This window comes from Vanessa atalanta, chromosome Z (genome assembly GCF_905147765.1).
Source record: "Vanessa atalanta chromosome Z, ilVanAtal1.2, whole genome shotgun sequence".
Taxonomy (NCBI): Eukaryota; Metazoa; Arthropoda; class Insecta; order Lepidoptera; family Nymphalidae; genus Vanessa; species Vanessa atalanta.
This window is the reverse complement of record NC_061902.1, coordinates 6415975-6441260: the sequence shown is the minus strand read 5'-3', so window position 1 is coordinate 6441260 and position 25286 is coordinate 6415975. Positions and strand designations below refer to the sequence as shown.

At 30.6% G+C, this 25286-nt stretch overlaps 1 protein-coding gene across 10 annotated transcripts; it reads right to left on the bottom strand.

The window, feature by feature from the left end:
* LOC125075973 (eukaryotic translation initiation factor 4 gamma 3-like) lies at positions 1-23719 on the bottom strand. Of its 10 annotated transcripts, XM_047687874.1 has the most exons (31): positions 23181-23717; positions 20092-20141; positions 19468-19622; positions 18383-18495; positions 16917-17048; positions 14942-14965; positions 14515-14576; positions 13688-13852; positions 13311-13373; positions 12822-12904; positions 12539-12620; positions 11879-12112; positions 8693-9082; positions 8255-8593; positions 7990-8120; positions 7749-7899; positions 7457-7641; positions 7166-7369; positions 6953-7093; positions 6783-6867; positions 5361-5710; positions 5107-5283; positions 4829-4988; positions 4575-4652; positions 3953-4241; positions 3670-3856; positions 3411-3587; positions 3115-3273; positions 2420-2651; positions 2234-2335; positions 4-2103 (listed from the first exon to the last, which is right to left on the bottom strand). In XM_047687874.1, exons 1-31 carry the CDS (start codon positions 23234-23236, stop codon positions 2024-2026), a joined length of 4836 nt encoding a protein of 1611 aa, XP_047543830.1. In that variant the 5' UTR covers positions 23237-23717; the 3' UTR covers positions 4-2023. The 10 variants fall into 10 exon arrangements, with proteins under 10 accessions (XP_047543829.1, XP_047543821.1, XP_047543822.1 ...); XM_047687865.1 differs by having other exon boundaries at positions 2-2103; positions 11879-12620; positions 23181-23718; XM_047687866.1 differs by having other exon boundaries at positions 2-2103; positions 7457-7632; positions 11879-12620; positions 23181-23718.
* Positions 23720-25286: the final 1567 nt, after the last annotated feature.

Here is a 25286-nt window from a genome sequence, read left to right as displayed (position 1 = left end):
AGATTATATTTCTTCATATAAAGTTTATTTACATAACATACATAGTAACTGATAAGGATAGCTATAATAATTAAAATAAACTCAGCAGCGGAAGGTGCGGGCACGACTCGCCGGATCACCACAGATTTGAGACAATGGTTAGCAGCTAACTGAGACATTACCAATAAAGTTATATTAAAGAAAACATTAAAATAAAAATAATGAATAAGAAAATGATCTACGATACTAGTCGAGTGCAATCTGAATTCTCTGTGATAACAAATAATTAATCTTAACAAAGCAAAAAAATATCATTTATAAAAGAAAATTAGACTTCATGCTGCGTCTAGTCTAGCTGATAAAAATACTAACGATCGATAACGAACATAACTGCAATGGAAACGGTTTCTGAATATTGTTAACTGGAAGAACAAGTTTTGGGTGAGCTGCGTTGGTGTTATTCGTTTTTATAACTACGGTGTTATATCAGTCTAGCATTTTATCGACTCGAGTATGTGATTGTCTTATTGTCGAGAAATCTACTTATACATTATTCAGTACGGCGGAAGGTATTTGGATTTTCGATAGCAGTCGGCTTTTCTTTTAAATTTTAATAGCTAAGAAATATCCGAATTTCGCAATTATTAAAATTATATGTAACTATACGCAAATCTATTTTTTTTACCTTTATGTTACTTTATCAGTTCAAAAATTAGCTGTCTATGTCTATATAAATGAAAACGACAGTGATATACAATACGTTAAATATAATATAATCTGTCAACATCTCTCATTGAACTCATGTTTGTCCGCGCAGTATCGCTTGCTAGCCTATCATTGCTAGTTAGCTACGCGCCGACGCGAAGGTCGCGTCAAGCGGCGCGCCATGTCAGCCCCGTAAATAGTCCTAATTTAATATAATATGTATATAAATTTATCTATCGCAATCTTTATATGTATATCTAATATATCGGCGTGGATTGCTGTTATATTTATTACCTTATTGTGAGTGTGTTTCTAATGAACTTGGTACACCGGCCAAGCCGGGTTCCTGTGATCGTCGTTTAAATTTTAACAATAAATTCATAATTTTTTATCTATATATCAAAATAAATTACAACTTAAATATTTAGTTTTTAGTACAATATTACGTGTAATCTGTTGCGCAGTGCGACGATTTTTATAAAAGATAATGAGCACAAATGTACAGCTCCTGCCCATAAGACATCATACTTAAGAACTTCATGTAAATACAACACTATCAATTACTTTACAGTCGCATGTATAAAAACGTTATAGCGAATATATATTTGTACCAACCTATTTGCATATAGATGAAACATTTTATTGACAAACTGCTAGCGGACTCGAGCAATGGGAGGGGAAGTACTGGTCTGGCGACAGCTAACGCTTTCGTCCTACGCTCAATATCTTGAACCAGTGAGGAGATGTTGATCAAATATCAAATAGAAATGGGCACACGCAGCGGCTCCTTCACATTGAAGTATTATGCTCTTAAAATATTAAGGGATTAGAAGTAGTTACCGTATGTATTCTACGGTACATCGCCACATCCCTAAATATCGTATCCATTCCTATTTGAAGAAGCTATGTTATTTTCAATTTTACATTATTTATACTTTATAAATAGACCCAAAAATTTCCCATAATTCCCGAATCAAGATATTGTTCGACCACGTTACCTCTTCATTTGTAAACATCAATCATAATCGTAAACAAATAACGTTTCAATTCAATCAAATATTTTAACATACCAATCGATAAACGCATTACATCGAAGCGATTAAAATTTAGGACCTCGATAAATAACTATAGCATAACAAATATTATACAACTTTTTCTAGCTTCTGTTAATTTAAGCATTAAAATATAATAAAATCTATGAGTGGTAAGGGCGCGCGGTAGTCTAGAATATAAAAATATAGAAGACGGAGGATCTGTGGTCGGAGCGGGCGGCGGCGGTGACGACAGCAGCGCGCGCCACAGCAGCAGCGTGTACGGCGCGCGCGGCGTCCGCTGCGCGTCAGTCCTCCCCGCAAGACTCCTCGTTGTCCGCCTCCTTGATGTTCGTGAAGAACGAGGTCAGCGCTTTCAACATCACCGCTGGACAAATTACAAAAAACTTTAAATTAGCTTTCTAACAATATTTAATATGTATATATAAAAAAATGTCTGAGTTTATACTTTTTATTTATTGATATATCACATTTACATATATACTGTTATCTTATACCTTTGCCTTCAGGCTCCTTTTCAGACACTTCCCATGCAATAAAGCCTTCCACGGATATAATGTATTGTTCATGCAAATATTGGAATATTTCTAATGTTAACCCTGAAACATAAACAACATTATTAAGTAGGATATTATATGAAATATATTTACATATAACTTGAGAGACGAGGGAAAAAGGCCTACCTTGCGGGTGTTCCAGCCTATGTATTAGCTGCTGAATACCGAAGAGGCAACTAGCCTCCCTCTGTTCACGCGAATCGCCAAATTCACTAATGAGTGAAGCATATTTGTTCATGCGTTCATGGCTAAAGTGCGGCACGTCGCGTCCTTCTGTGCCGTACAACGCATACTCACAGACTGCTTGCGTCAGTGCGCGCATAAACCAATTTTCGTTAGACGCATCGCCCAGGTTATCCTAATAATACACAAATTAAAAATATAAAGAATGGAGCCAATTTCACATAAATGATACAGTACATGATATTTACATATAGCAATTAATTTAGAATATTTTTTTCCTGCTAGAATGATCTTATTGAACTATATTTTTATGTTTGATATCTTACCTCATACCTCTCGTGAATGTGTAATTTAGCCTTCATTTAACATAAACAAATTTTCAGCTTGTTACATTGAATGAGAAAAGGAATGTGTATGTTATTACAATTTTACGAAATATATTAAAACTGACTCTTTACTCGATAGTGCTGATAATACTTATATTATTATGTGCTAATACATAGGCCATGTATTAACTCAATTTGGTATCCCTTTTAGAACATTACCACAATAGATACACTACTTTACATCAAATCTTGTATTATGTTTATATTTACTGAGTAAGACATTGTGTAGATTTTGTTTTAAAAATCCATTACCTGTACCCATCCTCGTATGCAGTCGCAATGTTCATCGGTGTTCATAAGCTGTAATAATTTGCTTAGAGTTTCACTCGGTGTTAGGATTTTCTTTGTTTCCTCACTAGGTTTACCGCCTTCCATAAATTCAAATTTGTTATCTTCAATCCATTTTGGAACCTTAAACATTCCTCATGTTGTTTATCATGATGTCAAAGATGTTTTTTCAATTTTATGAATTGGGATTCACACTAATCCATTATTAATTTTAAAAACAGTTGAAGATAAATTATTTTAAATTTATCAATAAGGCTCACCTGTTCTTCAGGCATCCATTGCTTTAATTCTAATCCAGACTCCTGCCACTTCGTTTTGACAAAAGAAGGTCCCATGCTCTCTTTTAAGTCTCTAATTACAGTTTTTAAGAACATATGGCCTTGATTCGACATAATAATATTTTCACATAATCTAAATACCTGTACAAATGTGATATGCTACAAAGAAAAAAATATATATATTAGACATTTGGAATTATTGTTTGAATTTATCATTAAGGTTCAAAATCATATCACTTACCCTCTTTTCAATATTCGGCGCGATAAACTTTCCTAAATATTCATACAACATAGGGATATCGATGTATAAGTCAGGTGCGAATTCTAGAATTTCGTTAATACCTGCTAGGAAATTCTCGGAAGATATTGTTCCAGTTGATACAAGATGGAACAGACTTTTTGCAATCGAATATACATCCTTTGCTGCCCTGTAAATTTAAACAATATATAAAAATATAAGTATGATGTGACTGAAAAAAAATTAGCCTATGAACATAAAAAACTATGATAACTGTGAAATTTACCTTTCCAAGGCAATGTTTAGGATTTCAGTGACTACAGCAGCATGATATTGTGGCGGGAAAGTCTGTTTGATTTCAGTGATAAATTCATCATCATTGGGATTGACCAGCTTATCCATGATGAGTATTTTGACAAATTTCTTTTTAGCATCAGGCAATGGCTCTTGTGGTGCAGGTGCAGCAGGTGCAGTTTCAGGAACAGGCGCCGGCGCCGGCGCAGTAGTAGCACTTCTACTGCTTGAGTTGGAACGAGTAACGCCAACTGAGCCCGAACGGCTACCACTGCCACTATCTGTACAATTAGAAAAGTATTTAAAGCTAAGATATTTATAAATTTTTAAAAAGCATTCATCTCTCCATATTACTTATTCATTTAAAAATACATTATTTGTTTCTATTATAATTAACATCTAGATAACATAATATATACCATACATAAATAGTTTTCTTCAATTTTAAAGTTAATATAATGCATTAAAATTATCCTGTTGATTTTCCGTTTGTTTTTATCACAGCAGTTCTGAGTGAGTGATTGAGCGTTTTTTTAATGTGAAATGCTCAACACAGACAATTTTGGTTAAATAGTTATTATTTTATTATGAAACAATAATTAATATGCACTTACTAAAGTCACCTCTGGAATTGAATGTCGACCTTTCAATAGATTTCGAATGATGGTAGCTTGAAGATAAGTCCTTGTTTGCTAAAAAATCGAAAATAATAAAATATGTTTCTATAGAATTTTAAATGAATAAGTATTCAATGTTTTAAATAAAAATACACTTTTTAATTTTTATTAGACTGAAATATAGAAAGAACTTTATTTCTTACTCATTTGTCCTTTTTTATATTAGTATATAATAATTTATTATTACTTACTTCTAAGTGAAGTGGGATCTGCCTGTACATTTTCAAGAACACTATACATATTTTTCGTTAGACTTATCATCAAATTACTATTAATTTGAGCAGGAGTCTTTGTTCCTGAACCATGATTCCAGCCAGAATTTTGAGGAGCCAATTTAATATTGCTAAGATTCTGAAATATGTTTTAAGATATATGTGATTAGAAGTAAAAACTACATAACAACTAATATGTTACTGAAATACGATGAACATAAATAACTTAATAGTATTGTTTAAGTATTAAATTTTACCTTTTGTGCTACAGTCTTAAGTTTAGAGGTATCTACAGTGTAATTGGTAGGTCGTGTTGGCTTCCATTGGTTATCCATAAATGAGTTGGAGCCCTGGCGTCTATCTCCACCTCGCTTACCACGACCTCCATCCTCTCGCCGAAAACCACCGCCGCCCATTGAAGGTGCATTCATAAGCTAATAAATTTATTTGTAATTAAAATACACAATACAATTTATATTAAAAATCATTTACAAATTACACTGCCTTTTACCTCAATATGCCTTTGATGTTGTTCTGCTTCCTTTTGAATTTGATCCATCATCTTAGGTTGTGAGTCGACCACATTTTTAGCAACCCACTTACGTCTTCTTAGCTCAATGACATCTTGCAGCATAAAGCGTACTCTGCTACTAATCTTGTTTGATTTACGCTCAACAATGTCCTGCATTTTCTTGAAGACACTTTCCAGTTGCTCTTTGACTTCGCTTTCTACTTGTTCACCAATAGTTGTAAGCAGTTTACAAAGACACTCCAATTTCTCTTCTTCAAGCTTCTCAATTAGGTATGTCATACAGTAAACCATAATCTTTGCTGTCAGCATCTTCAGCTTGTAGAGCTCACCTGAAATATTATTTTTTATTATAACCGAAAATACACCTCAAACCAGGATAAACACTTATAAACTATAGCAGGACAATAACAGAAGCTTTTATCCTCATGTTGGTGATAGCATTTATTCTTAATTTATTTTGTAATATATGTTTAATACAAATTTAATTTAGCTAATAGAAGTAATTTCGCAATAAGCAGAAGAATATTTTATTATTGTTTTGACAAAATTATGCCAATTAAAACAAAATAGCTATTGTGGTTGATTTGTAAATAATGTAATAATAATTTGTTATAAAGACCAATGCATCAGATAATATCTTATTTAAATAGTCACAAAAACATAAATGAAATAATTTATTGATACCATTAAGTAAATATCATCATTTATACAGATGATTACAGACAAACTAAATTTATTTTTCTCAATGGTCAAAAATCATTTACAGAAAACATAATTCGCCATTTATAGAAGTCAGGCATATAAGCTGCAGCAGGAAATGATGACTAAAATTAATAACACATTTAAAAAAAACTGTGCGAATATTGCTCCATATAGTTTAATATATATAGTTACATGGGAGCAGTTAATATGTTTAATACCCAGTTGTTGCAGAAATATCTAGTATAATAAATATGCAGTCAATTTCTATCAAAGATATTACAAGCATAACTGTAAAAGTTCATTTGGATTTTGTTATACGTTCGCGTGATTTTGGTTAGTTGACCCGCCGAGTGTGACACACAGTGTGGCCTACTGCTGTGTATGGTGCATAAGTATAAATGAAATTCGCAATAAACTTTAACATTTAAATTTCACAAAAAAAAATTCGGTATTGTTTATTTTTTGTTAATTTAAAATAAACAATAATTTATTCTTAGTCTTGCTAGGATTAAGACAAGATTTTTTATTTAAATAATCGCAAGGGAAATTATATTGATAATTCCATAGTTACAGTGCAACTCTGTTACAAAAAGAGCAAAAGAAAATTAAATCGCATAGCATACTGACAGTAAACAGATATACATACTAAAGGTTCTAAATAATTCACAAGTATAATATATTGAACTTGAAGTAAATTACCTATGAATCTGACATTTCCTACAGATCTCATTCTGACACGCCTATTTTCTTCTTCAAGTAGCAGATGAAGCTCTTTTTTCTTAGCCTAAAGATGAAAATAAATTATTATTTTTTGTCTTTGCTGTAAATATAATAAAGTGAATTATCAGAAAGCTATCAACAGGACTCACAGAATCAGTACACTCAGCAAGGTCCTTTTCTAATTTCAAAATATTCTCATCCACCTTGTTAGTAATAAATTGATTCTGACATTTGCTTATAATTAAAGCCCGGAAATTGACGCATTGGTCGGGAGCATTATCAGCTGGCACCTGTAAGTAATAAATTATAGAAATTGTATTTTATTATAGAAAATAAAATAAAACAATGTAAAACTTTAATACCTTCAGCATAGACAGTTTACTGCACATGGCAGCATAGGCTTCTGAGAAATTAGGCTCATCAATAGCTTTTTCAAAAACTAAGTCAATCACACCCTCTAGCCGAGCCTGTGTGTTGATCTCCAATGTTTTAACTTTATCAAGCAATGTATCAAATTTCTGAGGAGTCAGCTTGTTTAGTATACCTCGGAACTTCTTGTACAGGTCCTAAAAAAAAACAGTATTATATATAACATGTATCAAGCATCACTATACATTCAACATTCAAGTGATTTAAAAATCCCAGTCAACTACCTGAGTCTTAAATTCCTCCTCAGTAAGATTATCCTTCTTAAATCTAGTGGGTCTCCAGGCATCCTTGGTCTGGTTAAGTTTTACTTCTTCCCTCAATGATAGTGATACATGGATAACTGGTTTATGAGAGCTGCTACCACTTGAAGATGGTGTTAGTTTCACACTACCTTTACCTGCTTGAAATGCTTTATTAAAAAATGTAATTCATTTATTTGATTGATAATTGTAACCTAAAACTTTAAATTATTTTTAGTTCATATTTACACTAACAATAGCAAATAATAAGACATACCGCTTTGTGGCATAATTCTGCCATCTTTCTTAGGTTCCCTGGGTGCATTACTTCTCGATCCAACACCAGCATTTTTCAAGAAATTGGGGAAAAGTGCATCATTCATAGGTCTCGAAATAGGATTGAATGTCACTGTTTCTTGAATAGGTGACTTGAAATAATAAATTTATATGTTAAAATATTATTTACAATTTGCATTAAGATAAATTATCTTGATTCTAGAATTTTGCTATTCTCATACCCGCATAACATTCAAAGACTCCAATAATGGGACATTTGGTTTGTTCTTTGAGAGAGGATCATCTTTTATCTGCATCAGCAATCCAATATCATAGTACTTTTTGCCAGACTTGTTCAGTGGCGACCATTGATCTAGTTTTAAAAATGAAAAGGGTTACAACATAAAATAAATAATAAAAAACTGTTTTGCCTATGATAAATAATACCTAAATACAGAGTTCTTAATGTATATAAATGAATCACCATAAAAAAAGTAATATACACACCTTCAGAGTACTTATATTTAGGTACAAACACAGTAGGTTCTGATGATACTGGTGCAGGCGTAGGCTTCTCTTCTTCAGCAGAATTTTCTTCTTCTTCTTCATCTTCTTTAGACAATTTCTCCTGCTCTGTACTTACTTTATCAGTCTCATCTTTACCATTTTCATATGATTCAGTTTTATTTATATTAACTTCATTACTCGCCATTTTATTAGATTTCTTATTATTATTTTTTGTATTTTTTATTGCTTTTTCATTTTTGTTACCTTCATCTTTCACTGTCTCAACCTTATTCACTTCACTCGGGTTTCCATTTGCCGTATCTGGATCTAAAATTATGGCTAAATACATACATTTTATGCAAAAATATAAGAGAAATATCAATTAATTATTTTTTTAAAATGAAAATATAATTTGGAGTTGGATTACTAATCACAAACCTGTTGTATTATTGTTGAGATTAATATCTTTCATTTTAGATTCAGGATGATTGCGTGCAACACTTGCTATGCTTTGAGTTAGTTTAACCTGAGCTTGGATTGCAATTGATTCTTCTTTTTTAACTGGAGTTTCTTGAGGTAATGGTTGCTCCTTTGCAACTTTTTCAATACTAGCTGATAAAAGTTCTGTGGCAGTGGGTGAAGTTTTGACAGGGAATGTTGGTTCTCTGTTTATCACAACCTCAGGATTGTTGTCTATGTTAGATAATTCAGTCTCATTTGTTACTGATAATGGTTTTGCTGCTTTTGTAGTTTCTTTTACAAGATTTTGAGTTACTTGACTAGTTGAAGGATTGATAGCGTCCAGTAAACTATCAACTGAACTAATCTCTGAAAATATATTCATGAACATGTATTACTTACTATCTAATAAATGAAAAGTAAAATAAATTTTGCAAAAGTTAAGATAAAACAATAAAATGTTAAATTCTATTCAATCTATTGTGTCAGGGCCACCATTTTGCAACACAATATGGAATAAGAAATACACATCAAGTACTGAATGAATTTAAATAACATGAATGAACATTTATGCAAAATTTAATGTCCTAGTGACAACAATGTTATTTTCAAACATAATTATCAGCATTATTCAAGCAACAAATATTATAACAGCCACATGGCACAACTTAATCACGTCAAAATGGTATTTTTAATAATACTTTCACTTTTAAATGCTGGATAATAATGATATGCTTAAGGTAGATCCACTTTATTATTTATTTTAACCCTAACATATGTGTTATATGTACTACACTGTTCTAGATGCATAAGAGATCAGACTGCCAGAGGTATAACTATGGATATGTATATGTATGCATACTCCAAGTCATGCGAAAGCTATTTGCATATCTCTAAGAAGGAAATGTCGGCAGTAATAGAGGTCAATAATGTACAAATCGAATTAAACGTCTAGATAAATGGTTAGATAACAGATTTTAAGTTGTTTCATATATCACAAAGTGCAAATTGACTTTATACTGCAAAATGGCAGAATTCGAATCACATACCGAAATGTCGTATGCAATATCGCAGATAAATGAATACCACTGTACAAGTACTAATTAAATCAAAATTTTGCTAAAACCACTAAGACACATGACCACTTTCCGTTGATTTTTAATGTCGCCTATCACTTTTGTGAACCAAGTTCGAAGTCTATAAATAGAGACGTGAGGTATTTCCACGTGGGAGTTCTATCTTGCACAGTACCTGAGAATATTAGACTAAATAAATTGTGGCACAGATATCTTGATTATATCACAGTTTGCAAATCCGTTTATTCTGAAAAAAAACTCTCGAAGACCCAGTTTCATGTGTTAACGCAACAATATGGTAAAAGAAAGTCGATTTAAAAGGTCACTCAAGGATCTAAAATGAATTTAGCACTCGTTTCACTTTATTCACTTTTCTTATTTTGTAACTTAGATAAAAAAAAATATTAATAAAATGTTAAATTGAATTCATTAAATTGTAAAAAAGGTTGAGAGTAATAAAGTTAAAAATATTTAAAACGCAGCCATGCTCAAAGTGACTGTGAAGTAAAAGCCGCCATGTTGGATCGTTCCATGCGGACAGGCGACCTAGAGCAACTAGTGTTGTGCGCAGGTACAAAATCGATCGCGGTTCATTTTTTTTTTTAGTATCTTAACGATTTTTTTCAAGTATTGCATGATTATAATGAATATAACGAACTTTATTTTTCTATTCATCGCATTACGAATCTACTAATTACTAATACGAATGCAATTACTATACGCATGCTTTTAAAATATGAAAAATAAATATTTTTTTAATACTGCTGACATTAATAATAAATTAAACATTTAATAAGTCTGCAAAACACATTTACGCACGACAGTTTAAAAAAATAATGAAATTTAATCAAAAGGCTGTTTTTGTTCTAAAGTAATATTTACCACTGCATTTATTGAAGTTATATATTTTTTTTATTTACATTACATAACATTTTACGTAAACTTTGTTAATTTGAAATATGATTGTCTATGCTTAGGTGTGACCATACGTGAAAATCAAAGTTGCAAGTACGAAAATGTATGCTAAATATAAAATTAATTAATGTTAATTATGATTAAAATATGGTATTTTTTGGTTTTAATGAAAACTATGATTTTATGTGTGGTATTTTGTACCTTTTTAACTAAAATTAATAGTAGGAGTTATAGTTGAATGTTCTGTGTACATTGTGACATTAATTTTGTGCAATGTAGTTAATCTACGAGTGTTGTCTAGTATTTTATGCATTATACCATAAAGGTTATACTTAGTCATGTTTAATTTTTGTATCGAATACGAATAATCCATACAAAAATTAATAAAATAAACTAAGCCAGCGAAATAGCAACACAGCCGACCTTGTTATTGCCTAAGTAATTGTAAAATTTACGTTTTTGTACTAAAAAAGTTAAAATGAAAATAATCAGCAGAGCTTCAAAAATTAACAAGTCACTAACATTTGTCTTAAAATCATTGGGTTGACTAAAATTATTTGGAGGACGATACAATTGATTTTAAAATATATCTTTTAATTATCAAATTAAATATCTTATATGCATCACAGCATGACTACCAAACACTAAATCGCCACTATTCAAGGCAGATTAATTTAAATATTTTTAATTAGTATTTCACTAAGAAAAAAATTCAATGTCTTTCTTTGATTTGTCTTCTCATTCTTTTTTACCTAGAGTTCATGTTCATTCCACACCAAGTTTTATCAAAATTAGATAGTGGTAATTTTCCATACAATTAGAACTATTCAATTTAAGCTTAAATATCTGTCTATTTAATTTACTAAAATACTATTAAATGTGTTATATGATTTACTTATAAGATCGCAATTTATATGTACTGGAAACCTCGGATTTATTCAAGAATAATAAAAAGAAGTATAATGATTAGTTTTAGTAATATTAAAAGCATTTTCTATGTGGATATCTCCTTCTTTGATTAAAAATGTTATGATTATGTTAAAAATAATTAAAATTTATCTTTTGAAACATATTGGTACTAACAAATCCTGTCCTAGATTCACTACATGGAAAAATATATTTCATTGTACATTTATTCAATTTCAATAATTGTATTTACGTAAACTGTACTTACCGACTGAAGTGGGTCCATTCGGTTTAGGAATTTCTTTTTCTATCACATCTTTAATTTTCGGAGGGGGAGGCTTCTCTTTGTCTTCTGATCTCACTCTTTCTCTAGGTTCTCTTATTCTCTGTGGCTGCGGCGCAGGCATGGAGTGAGCGAGTGAAGAAGAGCTGGACACGAGAGTAGACGTGGCCGTCGTTGCCGGCGCAGTCGCAGGCAACGCCGCAGTCACGGGAACGGGCACTGCCGTCACAACCGTTTGCATAATCATCGCTTGAGGAACTATAGAACTCACACTATCTGATTGCTTTTCTAATTCATCTTGAGGCACGACTGGTTTGCTTTTGTTTTGTTTTTGTTGCTTATTACTCGGTAAACTCTTATTATTATCTACAGCTAAAGGTTGAATCATTTCCATATTCTTCTGGATTTGCTTAATATTGATAGGCATTTTAGGCACTACAACAGGACTGTCCGATATAGCTGAAACTACCGGCGTTTCGTTGGATTCTACGATTTCATTTCCTAAGCTTTTATTTTCGTTAACATTTAAAATTTCAGACTTTACTATATTATTATTAATAGTACTTATTGCATTAGTATGAGGTGGATTAGAGCTTGCCGTTGTAACAGGCACTTCGACGTTCTTAGAAACAAAGTTCGATTTACTAGCACTTTCACATGGCGAAGGTTGATTCGCTGCTTCGTTCACCATCCTCGAAAACTCCTCCGCAAAACTATGAGGTGGCTCCTGTGTTATGATTATGTAGTTATAATATTATATAGGTTAAGTAATAAATAATTGAACAATTTTCTATAAATATAATAACTTAATAAAAAATAAATTAAAATAAAAGGTGAGCTAGAGGCACCTAATTCCATGACACCTATGACAGATTTTCATATTATTTTAGACTCAAAAATGTAATTTTGCTTTAAATATATGGCTTACCAATTGTGGTGTTTGTCGTTCACTGGATTCACCGCTCATATATTGACTATCATTAGAATGAATTTCTGAGAATATATCTTGCTCTGTAACAAATTATTAACATTATTTAAATTGTTTCAAATATTACATAAACAAGGTTTTTAATTCAGAAAAGTAACAGTCGCTGGAATTGAAATTAAAAATGTATCATCCATTTATTTTTACTGCATCTTTAATATTGTAGAATATTAAAGATAGAAAGAGAATATTAATTCATTTAAAATACTCCAAATCCTAATAATAAAAAGAGTTGATGTTATGTCCTTTAATGACTGTAAGAAAAATGACCTAAAATATATTTAGTTATTTTAACCCAATGTCTTCAGGTTGTTTATATGCAATACCTTCTACTAAACAACTACCAATTTATGTCAATGTTTGCTTAATTAACGTAATTTAATATGCATAAGTAAGACTCTTCTTTTATTTTATGCCTAATTTTATACTCACTAGTTAAAGGATTAATAATTGCAAGTCTATGGGAAGTACGTTTTGGAGGAACCTGACGAATACCTGAAAGTAAAAAAGTATATAAGTTTGACGTTAAAAAGTGTAAAATATATTTATATATTTTGTATTCGAGTTATTTTGTCGCTTAATGTAATAGTACATATACTATAAATAGTAATCATAATTAGTAAAATTAGAAAGGGAATGTTTATTGTAATGATTTTCTCATTTAAGATATTTAGCTTTTAACCTTTTCTTGGTCTTTTTTACTATCACTTTCGTTAACATTGACATTTTCTATAGTATATTTCGCGTAGTCTATTTTGTTAACTTAAGAACACTAAACAACATTAAAGAGAATAATAAATTATAATAACCAGGTATGGAAGGGTGTATGTGGGGTTGTGGTTGCGAGTGTGGCAGTGAGTTCGAGGCCGTAGGGGCATTAGGTTGCTGCGGAACCAGCGCAGCTGAATTAGCTCGTCCACCGCCGCCGCCCACACTGCCTGCTGCTAACTGCTGTCCATTTGATGGGTAGTAGTCTGTCAAAAATGATAATTGAATAAATTTTAAATTTTATCATGCCGTTTAATGCAGGCTGAGTAAAATGTATTTTATACTACCACAAGCCATGAATGCCGTAAGAGAACTAGGAATATTTTTTATTAAGTTCAAATATGTATTTTTTGGAGCGCATTTGTAAATGCTTTAACCATCAGGGCAGTGGCGAGAACAAAAAAAAATAACTCACAAGGAGGCTTATCTTTAGGCTGACAAAATTTCAAGACATTCTATTTTATACATATGGGATTAAAAAGAATACGGTAAGTGACCAATGATAAATTATATGGTTTATTTAAACAAAATGGTAATATAACATCATATCAAATATAAATTACTTTTATTGCCATCAAATATTTTGATTAAAATATTAATGTTGTGATATGTATTAAAAAGATGAGCGTTATTTCAACCCTAGATTGAGTGTTTACTGCGACTTTTGTAAAAAAACTAATTAAGGTTTCTGGAATTTGAATGAAATTCAGAATAACCTTGTTTATCTATTTCATATTACTGTTACAAAAACAATTGGACACATTTTTTTTTTAATAATTGTATTCCATCAATTATCAAAATCAAATAAAAGCATTGTTATTGCTTTTATATAATATTCATAGTTAATATGTCAGTAGAGACTACTTACATGGGGTAGTGGGTCCGGTAGGTGTCGTGTAGCTAATGTACTGTGGCACATATGAGTAAAACCTGAATAACAGAATATTATATTTTAAATAAAAATTGAAAAAAAAAAAACGTGATGTAGAAGTAGAAGTTTGAACAATTACATAAAAGGGCTTCACTTCTTCAATATATTTTTTTAAAGGCAAACAATTGTTAATCTAGAATATTCACAAGACAACTAACGTAATTATCGTAAATTGTCTAGTGTCTGAATATAGGAACCAAAATACAGAGATCAGCTTGAGCAGCTTTTATTTTGTGTAACTACTAGCATTATTGTATTAAAATAATCTTTTGCTTAATTTTTATCTAATTTTATTATTATTAGATACTTAATAATAAAAAAAAAATATTTATAATAGAAATTAAATTAGAATAAATTGCATCACCCGTGATCCATATACTGCGACTTGCTGTTTTAGTACCAAAATGTATGCATGTAAATAAGGTTATTGTCGTGAATAATAATGAACAATAGAAAATGTGATATGTAAAAAACAAATAAAAACCTTTTATTTTCAAGTCAAAAAGATTTTTTAAATATAGAAATTAGCTTTAAAAATTTAAATTGTATATTATAAAAATGGACACAACAAAATGTTACCAATTGACTATCCCTTGAGTGATTGCAGAATAAGAAATAAATATAAACTTACTAATGCTAGCTTAAAAATGTCTTTGCATATCTAGATAATTAATAATATATTAAAGTAAACAGTATAATAATAATGTTATAATAATACAGAAATCGTATGCCAAAAGGAAAACTGCCAAAATAACATGTGACCTTATTTCACACATGCCTCAGAAAGACACTGTTTGGAAGATGTCATAACAGAAGTTTGTCTTATCTGAAGTCTATTTCAAAATAAGCTAAAGAAAAAAAAACAAGATAATACTACAAAGTTAAATTTCCTTTTCAAAGAGACATATTATAAAAAAAAACACACTATAAATTCCTGTTTCTATTTAGTTGAAATTAAACCGAATATTTTATGTGAATTATTACATGTAAATGTTGCATGTATTTAAGAGATAAGTAACAGCTTGTAGGCTAATACATACAGAATCAAATTTTAAATCATTTTAATCATCAGATTCAAGCAACAACTGTTGTGTATCGCTTGCGAATATCGGTTGTTTAATAGTGCACTGGATGTGCTGTGTGAGGATGACACTGCTTGCTTTTACTAATTCGTGAAATTGTGACATACGATTTTCTAGTACTGGAAATTATGTTTGTAAAAAATAATATCATAAAGAAATAACAGGTGACCATATCTAAATGCAAAAAGAAATCAATTTTAAAGCGTGTCAGTAACACATTGTGCAGTTAATGGCAACGAAATACTTTACAGGTTACATTATTCTAAACCTAGCAGACTTGTTTATAAATATTAAACATAGGATGCACAGATTTATGCAAAAGTATTAGATTTATTGTAGGAATAGAGATGGGAAAAAAGTTCTTTTTGTGAGAGAGATGTATAAATCATCCTTTCTATTTCAAACATACTGTTTAAAGTGGAACAGAGCTAAACAAATTATACCAAATAATCGCAAAAAAAAGAATTATTTAGTTGTATCGTATATATATAATTATGTATGTACTATCAAAGATTACACTATCTATAGTTCCACCGTTTATTGAAAGCTGCCGAGAAATCGCTTAAGTAAATTATAATGATAGCATATTCATAAACTACAAAATATCACAATTCAAGATATAGATTTTATCAAATTGAATTTTTGATCTAGTTATAAATAAAACCATCACAATCAATCAATCTTAATCTTATATCACAGAAATATTAATATTTTAACTTATTTACGTTAACAATTACTTTAAGGAAGATACTAAAATAAATCTAACCGAAATTAGGCTATTTATTTGTACGAAATTCTAACTATCGATATGATTATGTTTAATTCCCTTTATATAATATAAATAAAAAAAATGATCAATCCATTTTCAATGTTAGAGTATCAATGAATACATATAATATAAAATACTTAGATAAAAAAACGATAATGAAAAATCAATAAAACAATTAGATAATTTAAACATAGATTGGAATGTACAAATGTAAATTACCAGAAACTAAATAACAAATTAACTAATGACAGATTAGGGTCTGATTGGTGTAACCTCAAAGTTGAAAGCCATGTCAAACATATTTTGATGATTTGTTTTAAACGAAAGCACACCTACGACATATTACGGAGTTTTTGAATATATTATTTTAATAGTAAAACAATTTAAATTTGTAATTCCAATCCAATTCTAAGGACAGCTTGATAATAATCGACATTAAAAGAAGACACCTAAAGCGAATTTCCTTGGATAGATGATTAATTAATTACCCAGGTGTGCTCGATCTAGGTTGTTGGTACGTCTGTGGGATGCCCATATGAGGTGGGAACATAAGTGTTGGATGGTACATCACTGGTCCTGCAGCCGATGCACTCGCGCCGCTCATATAAGGTTGTTGTTGTCTGTGTATAGTGCAAAAGAAAATCAATATATTCATTAAATATAATTTTACGGCAGACCGTATTATTAATAATTCAGTTAAAACGATTAAAGGAAAAAGGAAACACGTATAACATTCACTCTATAAAACATTATCCACCAACTGTAAAATTTCACATGTGCACGCCACAACCGCATTCGCCACGGCGCGATTTAAATTTTCAAATCAAACCATTTAGTACATCGATTTACTGATTTTTATGCCGCAGTATAAATAAGTAATCTAGCTGTGTATCTTTAGTCATAAACTTTATTAACAAATATCATAAGCAGTGTTTCACATTTTGTTAAATAAAAAAAATAACTTTTATGCTATGTTAAACTTTCTGAGACCAAAGCTATTACAAGTTATTTTTACATGTTGCTTTAAGTATTCAAAATAAAGATTTATAATTCTGTACTTTATTTCCATAAATACACTATATGAACGACATTTCTTGATTAATTTTGTAACTCACAAAATATATGTATTTTATAATTATTTTTTTTTAGTTTTTTATCCTTTAGCTGTGGCGTGAAATTTCGCGTCAACCAATAAAGACTAAACAGATTACCGAGTATTTAAACATACATACAAACTTTTATCCCAAATTTAACCCCTTAACTATAACCAAAACATAAATCCGCCAAAAGGGCATTTTTTATATGCTCTTTTAAGCACTTCTAGGTCATCATGCTATAGGATTAAATTGAATTTATGTTTCGAATTTGAAAATTCTACCTTCAAATATCAGTTACTTTTTCCTTAAATGAAACACATAATTCATAGTATGTATTCATTCATTTTTTGCTTTCATATAAGCAAAAATCATACCTCGATTTCAGTTTTTCCGTTTTTCAAATTTAAATAAGCCCTTAATTATTAGTTCATTGGTTTGTAGTATAAACATTTATAGCTTCATTTGTATTGTAAGCCTAATAAGCATAAATAATATGTAATTGTAATGAAGTCATTTGAACACTTGAATGAACTGATATCCATAATCAAGGTAAGGTTATCAAGTTTTAAAGTATTTCTTATTACATCAATATTATATTTAAGCTTTATTTAAGAGATTCTCTAGTAACCGTAATTTTTCTTTTACCCTCTCTATTTCTATATGCAAATGAAATGATATCACTAATGAATGGTAGTTTATTATATTATTTGTTTATTATTTTCGGTTATTTGCAGACCGTTTGTTGATATAGAAATCGTAGTCTTTCTTTCATCCGTACCAAATAATTTCTATACATGTCAATCACTCTTCGATGAATAAAGTTTAACGGAAATTAATAATAATAATTGTAATTTTACCTAGGGTGTGAAGAAGGCCTGTTCCCGTGTTGAGTAGCTCTGTACTGGAAATTGGGATACTGCGGCCGTGAGGGTGGGGTCTGGTTTTGTGGCGAAACGTAACTTGGTCCCGCCTGAAAAACGAACAAAAAATTGTCAAAGTCATATGAAATATTTATTATGTTTCATAAAATATCGTAAATATATAACTTCACATGTGTCCAACGCCATATAAAATAGAAAACGAAATATGATATTTTTTATTATTAAAGTTTCAATTTCATTTCATTTTTGTTTAATTTATCACACCTTAAAAGTACTTCTGTTATTAAAGTATGTTTGGGTACGTGTAGAAAAAGTTATAATTCGACCTATGTTTGTAAGCATTAGTGCATCCAGTTTCGAAACATGAAACATTTCAAAACATTCGCAAGAAGAACCTCAATGACAGACATAATATAACAACAAAACATTAAAGATAAAACTTTATTCTCGCTTTGTACTACTAGTTTGTATAAAGTAACAAAACTTTTGTAAGAAATATCATTCCTCCACATAAATCCATAGGTACTCATTTTTTAACATGTAAATATATAAGTACTTGGGTTTAAAACTATATCAATAGAAACTATATGAGTTACGTGTTACTTTCAAACTTATAAAAACTACGTCTTCGTCCACGTTGAATGTTTCTCTTTTTAAATCCATAATACAAAACATGAATTTCTCGTATTAAAACAACACTTAATGAAAATCTGAAGGTAGGTGAATTAATTTTTAGGTATTACTTATATGTTTGTGCGATCGTTGTACAGAAATCTTTAATATTTATAAAAATAATAAACAACGTAGCACTAAGATATTTAAGAAAAAGATCAAAGACTTGTTGGAACTTAATTTTACTTTTATCACCACAATATCGTAAATATAACAACAATTCTTGATAAATCTCACGAATTAATCCCGATATCTATTTGACCTTTAATCCAGCTAGTTTTGTGTATTTTAGACGAAAGTCTCAATTTTTGTTAGCATCACTTCTAGATAAATATTTAAAAAAATACTTCATAAAAATCATCGTATAAATATAAATTTATAATAGTTACCATAGTTGTTTTTGATATATCCTGTTGAGGCGCCGGCGGCGCTGAAGGCTGAGGAGCTGGCTGACCGCGCATGCTTTGAGCTGAGCTTTGCCCGCCAGTCGCACCCGACATGTATGCGCCGCTCGCTGCCCCCGAAGGATGGTAACATTCCGGTCCTGCAAACAAAACTAATGTGTCATTCAAAGACAGAAAAAAAGTAGTAAAAAAAATATTTGCAAATACCCTCATTACAATAAATACAGACTATTTGTGTATGTCACCTCTTCCAATAGACAATAACTTAGGGTTACTTTGTGTGTACATTATCACAAAAAAAGTTATAAATCAAATATAATCTTAATGACACCGTTAAAGCTTTCTTAAACGAGGAAATGTGTCCTCTTTATTGCAGGACGCGAACATTGTAACAGTTAGAAAGCAATGGTTCCCTATAAAAAGTCGACACTAAAAGGTGAATCTGGTTTAACTCGAGTTGACATTCTTATTTCGCTTTAAGAGTGTTTATTTATTCTAACAGAACTAAAGGTATTGAGCTCGTTTTTAATCTGTTTTATATTGTATTAAAGGTATTAAGCAAAATTATATTATACAAATGTATTAAAATACAAAAAAAATATACTCCACCTATACGATGCAAATTCAACTCACTGTGTGGTGTTGACGCCCGAGGATAACTGTAATGTGCTAAGAAAATTTACTGAAAAACAATGGTGGTACGCGATCGGTAATTTATGATGCATTACCCACAACGCGACGAACATAGTATTTCTAAATACATACTTGTAATATGGCTTATAACTATAGGTCTTATCGCTGCAGTTAAAATAGTACATAGAAAACAATGCTTAGGGGTTAAGAAACTGTAACAAGCGTCCGCATACCACGAGTGAACACGGATTTAACAGGCGAGCGACTTACTGGTTTGCGCCAAGAGTCTGTAGTGGTGCGAAGGCAACATGCAGTTGGAATTAGAGTAGCGCGTATTCTGCTCGTGCTTGAGGGTGGCCGGGGTTTGCTGCTGCATCAACAGCGACATACTGCTCAGTGATGGAATATTTAGTTGACTGCCTGGGCCGGCGTGATTAGCGTGGTTTATGTGATTGTTATGGTTTGCATGATTCAGGTGGCTAGCATGGTGGCCCACTGCTTGAGTTGAGGCGCTATGCTGCATGCCTAGCGATGTTTGTAAACGATGTGTCAGATCGAGCGCGTTTTGCTGCCCTGCATGAATCCCGCATCCGTGCGATACTGTGCCTAGAGAACTATTGCCACCTCTTAGAGCCACCATCTTAATTTCATGATATAAATTCTTCAGTAAGTGTATTAGCCAAATGTTGAACCATTCCCAGAATAAAGGAGTTACCAACACCGGCATATGGCAACTTCTACATTATCATTTCGTCGTAGTACAAATATACAAATATTTATTGCTTCACGTTAACATCTTAAATATAATGGGCAAATAACCAGCGCCGACGTGCGGCAATAAGCACCGCAAAAATGTAAAAAAAATATTATTCAAATATAAAAAATCTATTCTATATACTTGTTTCGGCTTTGAAACGCGCGAATATAAGGCATATTGTTAAAAGATTTGCAGTCCGCATTCACAATTTAAATAGTAATTTAATGCAGCATAGAGAAAATCGATAAGGAAACGGCGCGGTACATCGCTCCCCGCACTCGCTAAAATAATTGCCACCGCGACACTTTCACGAAGTACAACTGATTATCACTAATTTATACACACTGTACGGCTATATATTTGTGAAAAACTAAATTTTATTAATACTATAAACTAGCAACTGCAAAATAGACTACTTCATGTACAGCACGCTTAACATTCCATTTCGTTTCGTTATATGCGCGGAGGGTTGAGAGCGCATGAAAGAGACAGACGTATGTCGTAGTCTATCGTTGCGATTTCGGGGCGTTCTTTCAGCCGATGGCCACCCCTGTTCAACTATATCGTAAAAACACTAATGAAGAAATGTACGACTTCTATATACATTGCCGCATGATATGCACTCGTTTTCCTGTTTGGACGCGTGTATTTAGTGAATATCGAACGAGCGATTGTGTGCCATGGAATATGGCAGGTAGATAGTATGTTTTGAACATTTGCGAAATATATTCCATATATGATTTCGTATTTATGTTTTATATTTAGCATTTAATACATTAATAATACTACACATTAAAATAATAATATACATTTTAAAATTGTTACTTTTAGCTATGCCAAAGTTGGTAAAATGTATTACAGTATAAATGTTTGGATTATCACATGTGAAATAAAATCTCTAAGTTGGTTCAGAATTGATGGGCTACAATTTATAATGTTATAGAATTGAATGAGTAGCTAAGTTACATCTTATACTGTATAATTGTCATCAAATTTCAAAGAAATAATTATGATAATATTTTATATACGAATGGCAATGTTTCTAATATATATTTCTAAAGTTATATTTAGAATTTTTAAACTGAAATTTTATAAACAGTTATATAATTTCAGAATAGTTGCAATACACATGTTATTTTTGAACAAATTGACTTAATCTAACTTAACCTCAATGAGTTAAAATAAGTTATTAACTTAATAATCTATTTTCATGATTACATGAAATAAAAAATGTAAAAGTGCATTATATATTAAAGAAAAAGTCTTACCTTTATGCCCCAAAATAGATAAGATGTCAAAGATGATGTGTTTGTTGCTGTGTTTAGAAATGTATAAAGCATAGCATAATTTTCAACCTAGAACTTTTGTTATTGCTAAATTATACCTTTGAGTTAAATATATTATCAATTTTGTTATTTGTAATAAACAATGTTGTTTCAATAACCAAATGATGGATTTATTTGGTTGCAACAATTATTCGTTGAAATAATATTTATCAAATTTTTAATACAAATTAGATATAGCTGTTAGTAACATGTAATTTATTAATCTTTTTAAAATATAATTTTTGTAGGTGACATTTATGACTAAAAAAACATGAATATAAATATAATGATTTTGATATTGAAAGTCATATTATATTCAAATGGTTTCTTAAACATTGAAAAATTTCACATTTGATTGAACGCCAAGTTATTAATCCAGAATTAAAAATATTATATTCGCATGTTCAATTATAAATACAACATTCGCTTTAGCTTATATATATGTTGAATGGAGTAGTTTTAAGTAATTTATTTATTGCTATCTTCTCAATCTCTTTCTTATAATAAAATGCAAATAGAAATGTTTCACAATATTAACTAAATTACTTTGTTTATACACTCATTAATTACTCAGGGTGAATTAAATGACATTTTACATAAAAAGACAAAGAGTAAGACTGCAGTTTAAATTAATTGTTAAAGATGTACACAAACAACATATTATTGACTAACCATGCATAAAACATTTACTACTCTCTATACTATATGAGTGCAGTTTTTGAAATATTGAAGCTTTGCTAATAACATCAAAAAATATATTTTACAAAAAAGTAAGAACATAAAATAATGTTATTTAAATACTATGTTCGTAGCGTTAATATGGTTACAAATCGTGACTTCGTAAATATTTAAATGCTGAATACATATAAAATAGCAAAACACTCAGTCAGTTATTCGCAAATGCGGCACGACCAGATGCTGAAGTGGCTTTTATTACGTAAATATTTTTTAAAAGAATTATAAACAAAGAAATAAAAGGATACGATCCGGGGCCGCGCTGACTCGCCGCCAGCGGCACCTGATTGCCGTTGCCACTCATATTCTCGGCAGCATAGGTCTCGCAACACGTACACCACTCGAGGTGGCACGTTAAATAGCCCTAACCGATTGTAGGACACATCCGGCAATACGTAAAGTTAAACCGACGTCAGTTTGACAACTAGCACGAGATCAATTTAAACCCCTTAAAAACAACGTTTCTAGCAAAAACATTGTACACCACATGCAAAGTCACAATATATGTTTGCAGAAGAAATGTATAGCATCACTAGAAAAGAGAGCCAGTCACTAAACAAACGACAGTACAAAATGGCGGATGTTAACCAATAAACAAACGGAATTGTCACTGTTACACTTGGAAATGCTATTTTATAACACTTAATTTCGTCGTTATTGCTACTAAATTGTTATAATTAGTTATAATAAAAATGTAAAAATATATTTGCAACAACAATATTAGAATAAAATTTTTAAATCTTTAAAACTGTCATTCGATCGTTCACGTCTACTACTCACGTCACGCATGCAATGCTTCGTATGTCATTTTTTTTCTTGCGGTAGGTGTAGTGTAAAAATGGCGTAAAAGGTAGAGGCTAGACTCTTTAGTACTGTCCATACCTAACATAATATTAAACATTATCTATGGCATAAAAATGATTCTTACACTAATGAGTAACAATTATAATATTATGATACTTTGATAGTAATAATTTAAATAATTAGGTTTTTTAATATAATATTTAACATTTTTATATAATGTTTTTACTTTCTTGTACATATAATTGCGAACAAAATATGTATTTAGATAATTTACAATAGCAGCCAAATAAAATAATATTTTTTTCAAGAATTCATAAATGTCCATTTTCTAAAAAGTAAATATATAAGGCAGGTCCCAGTAGCTTTACTTTATTCTAACATTTGTATTTTTTAAAAGGTTGTCTTTTAAAAATATTTTTAAGATTTATTTCCAAATTTATAATATTAGGGCTGCCATGCAAACTATAAAATAGGACAGATTTAGAGCGCGTAGAACGAACGTTATGTTTCTCTTTCTAGAAATTAATCATGCTTGACAACTGACAGCGCTGCACTTTGCAGAAAAACTTGTGCCAGTTGCCTTTCGGGCTGCCAGGGTAATGAAATAAAATCCCTCTTTTTTAAATTGATTCATTTGAGACATCTTATGCGGCGGGTCAGACCGACAGCTAGCTTTGTGACTTGGCGCCAAGCTATATTTATGCTTGTATAGTATGAAATATAAAGTATCTAATACGGTGTCGTAATGCGTAGTCATGCGCATGTACCTTTGCGACTTTAATAATTTCTATATTAATTGTTAGACGTCCGCTGCGCTCCGTTATTCTATAAAAATATTGGAATAGTAAAAAATATAAATTATTATTTGCTTATCTCATTGAAGTCTCAACTCCTTGTCTTAATCTATATTTCATACATGAAACCAGCAATAGCTAACAAATGACACCAAAACAAGTTTAATTTTTTATATTAAAATCTAGAAATTTTGTCAAATTTTCGCATCTCAAATTAAACATAAAAGAACAGGTTATTCGTTCTTTTTTTATTTAAACATATTTATTAATATAAAAGCTGTATATAAAAACTATTTGTTTTTTAAAGAAATTAGATAGTAAAATAAAGTTTAGTCATAAGTAGAGATTGAACATAGATAATTATTGTCAGTTTCACATATTATTATTATTATTTTTTTAAACTGCCTTTGGTGGAAATCCTTCTTAATAAAATAATGTTTTGTCATGTCATGCTGTCTGTCATGCTATTTGGCTGTTGCTTTGAGTCTTGGATTCTATATAAAAAACAAGGCTAAACAAAATAAAACAGGTGCGTTTTAAAAAGAGTTTATGACCAACAAACAGAAATAATTTTGAAATATTATATAAATATAAATAATAAGTTATTAAATCCACGTAATATTTACATATATAAAATATGAAACACATGTAGCCTATTTCAATCGAAGTAAGAATAAACAAACCTTAAATTTACATATTTTACGTGATTTGCTAATAACTCAGTTATATTGTGCACAATATAGCTATTTAGGGTTT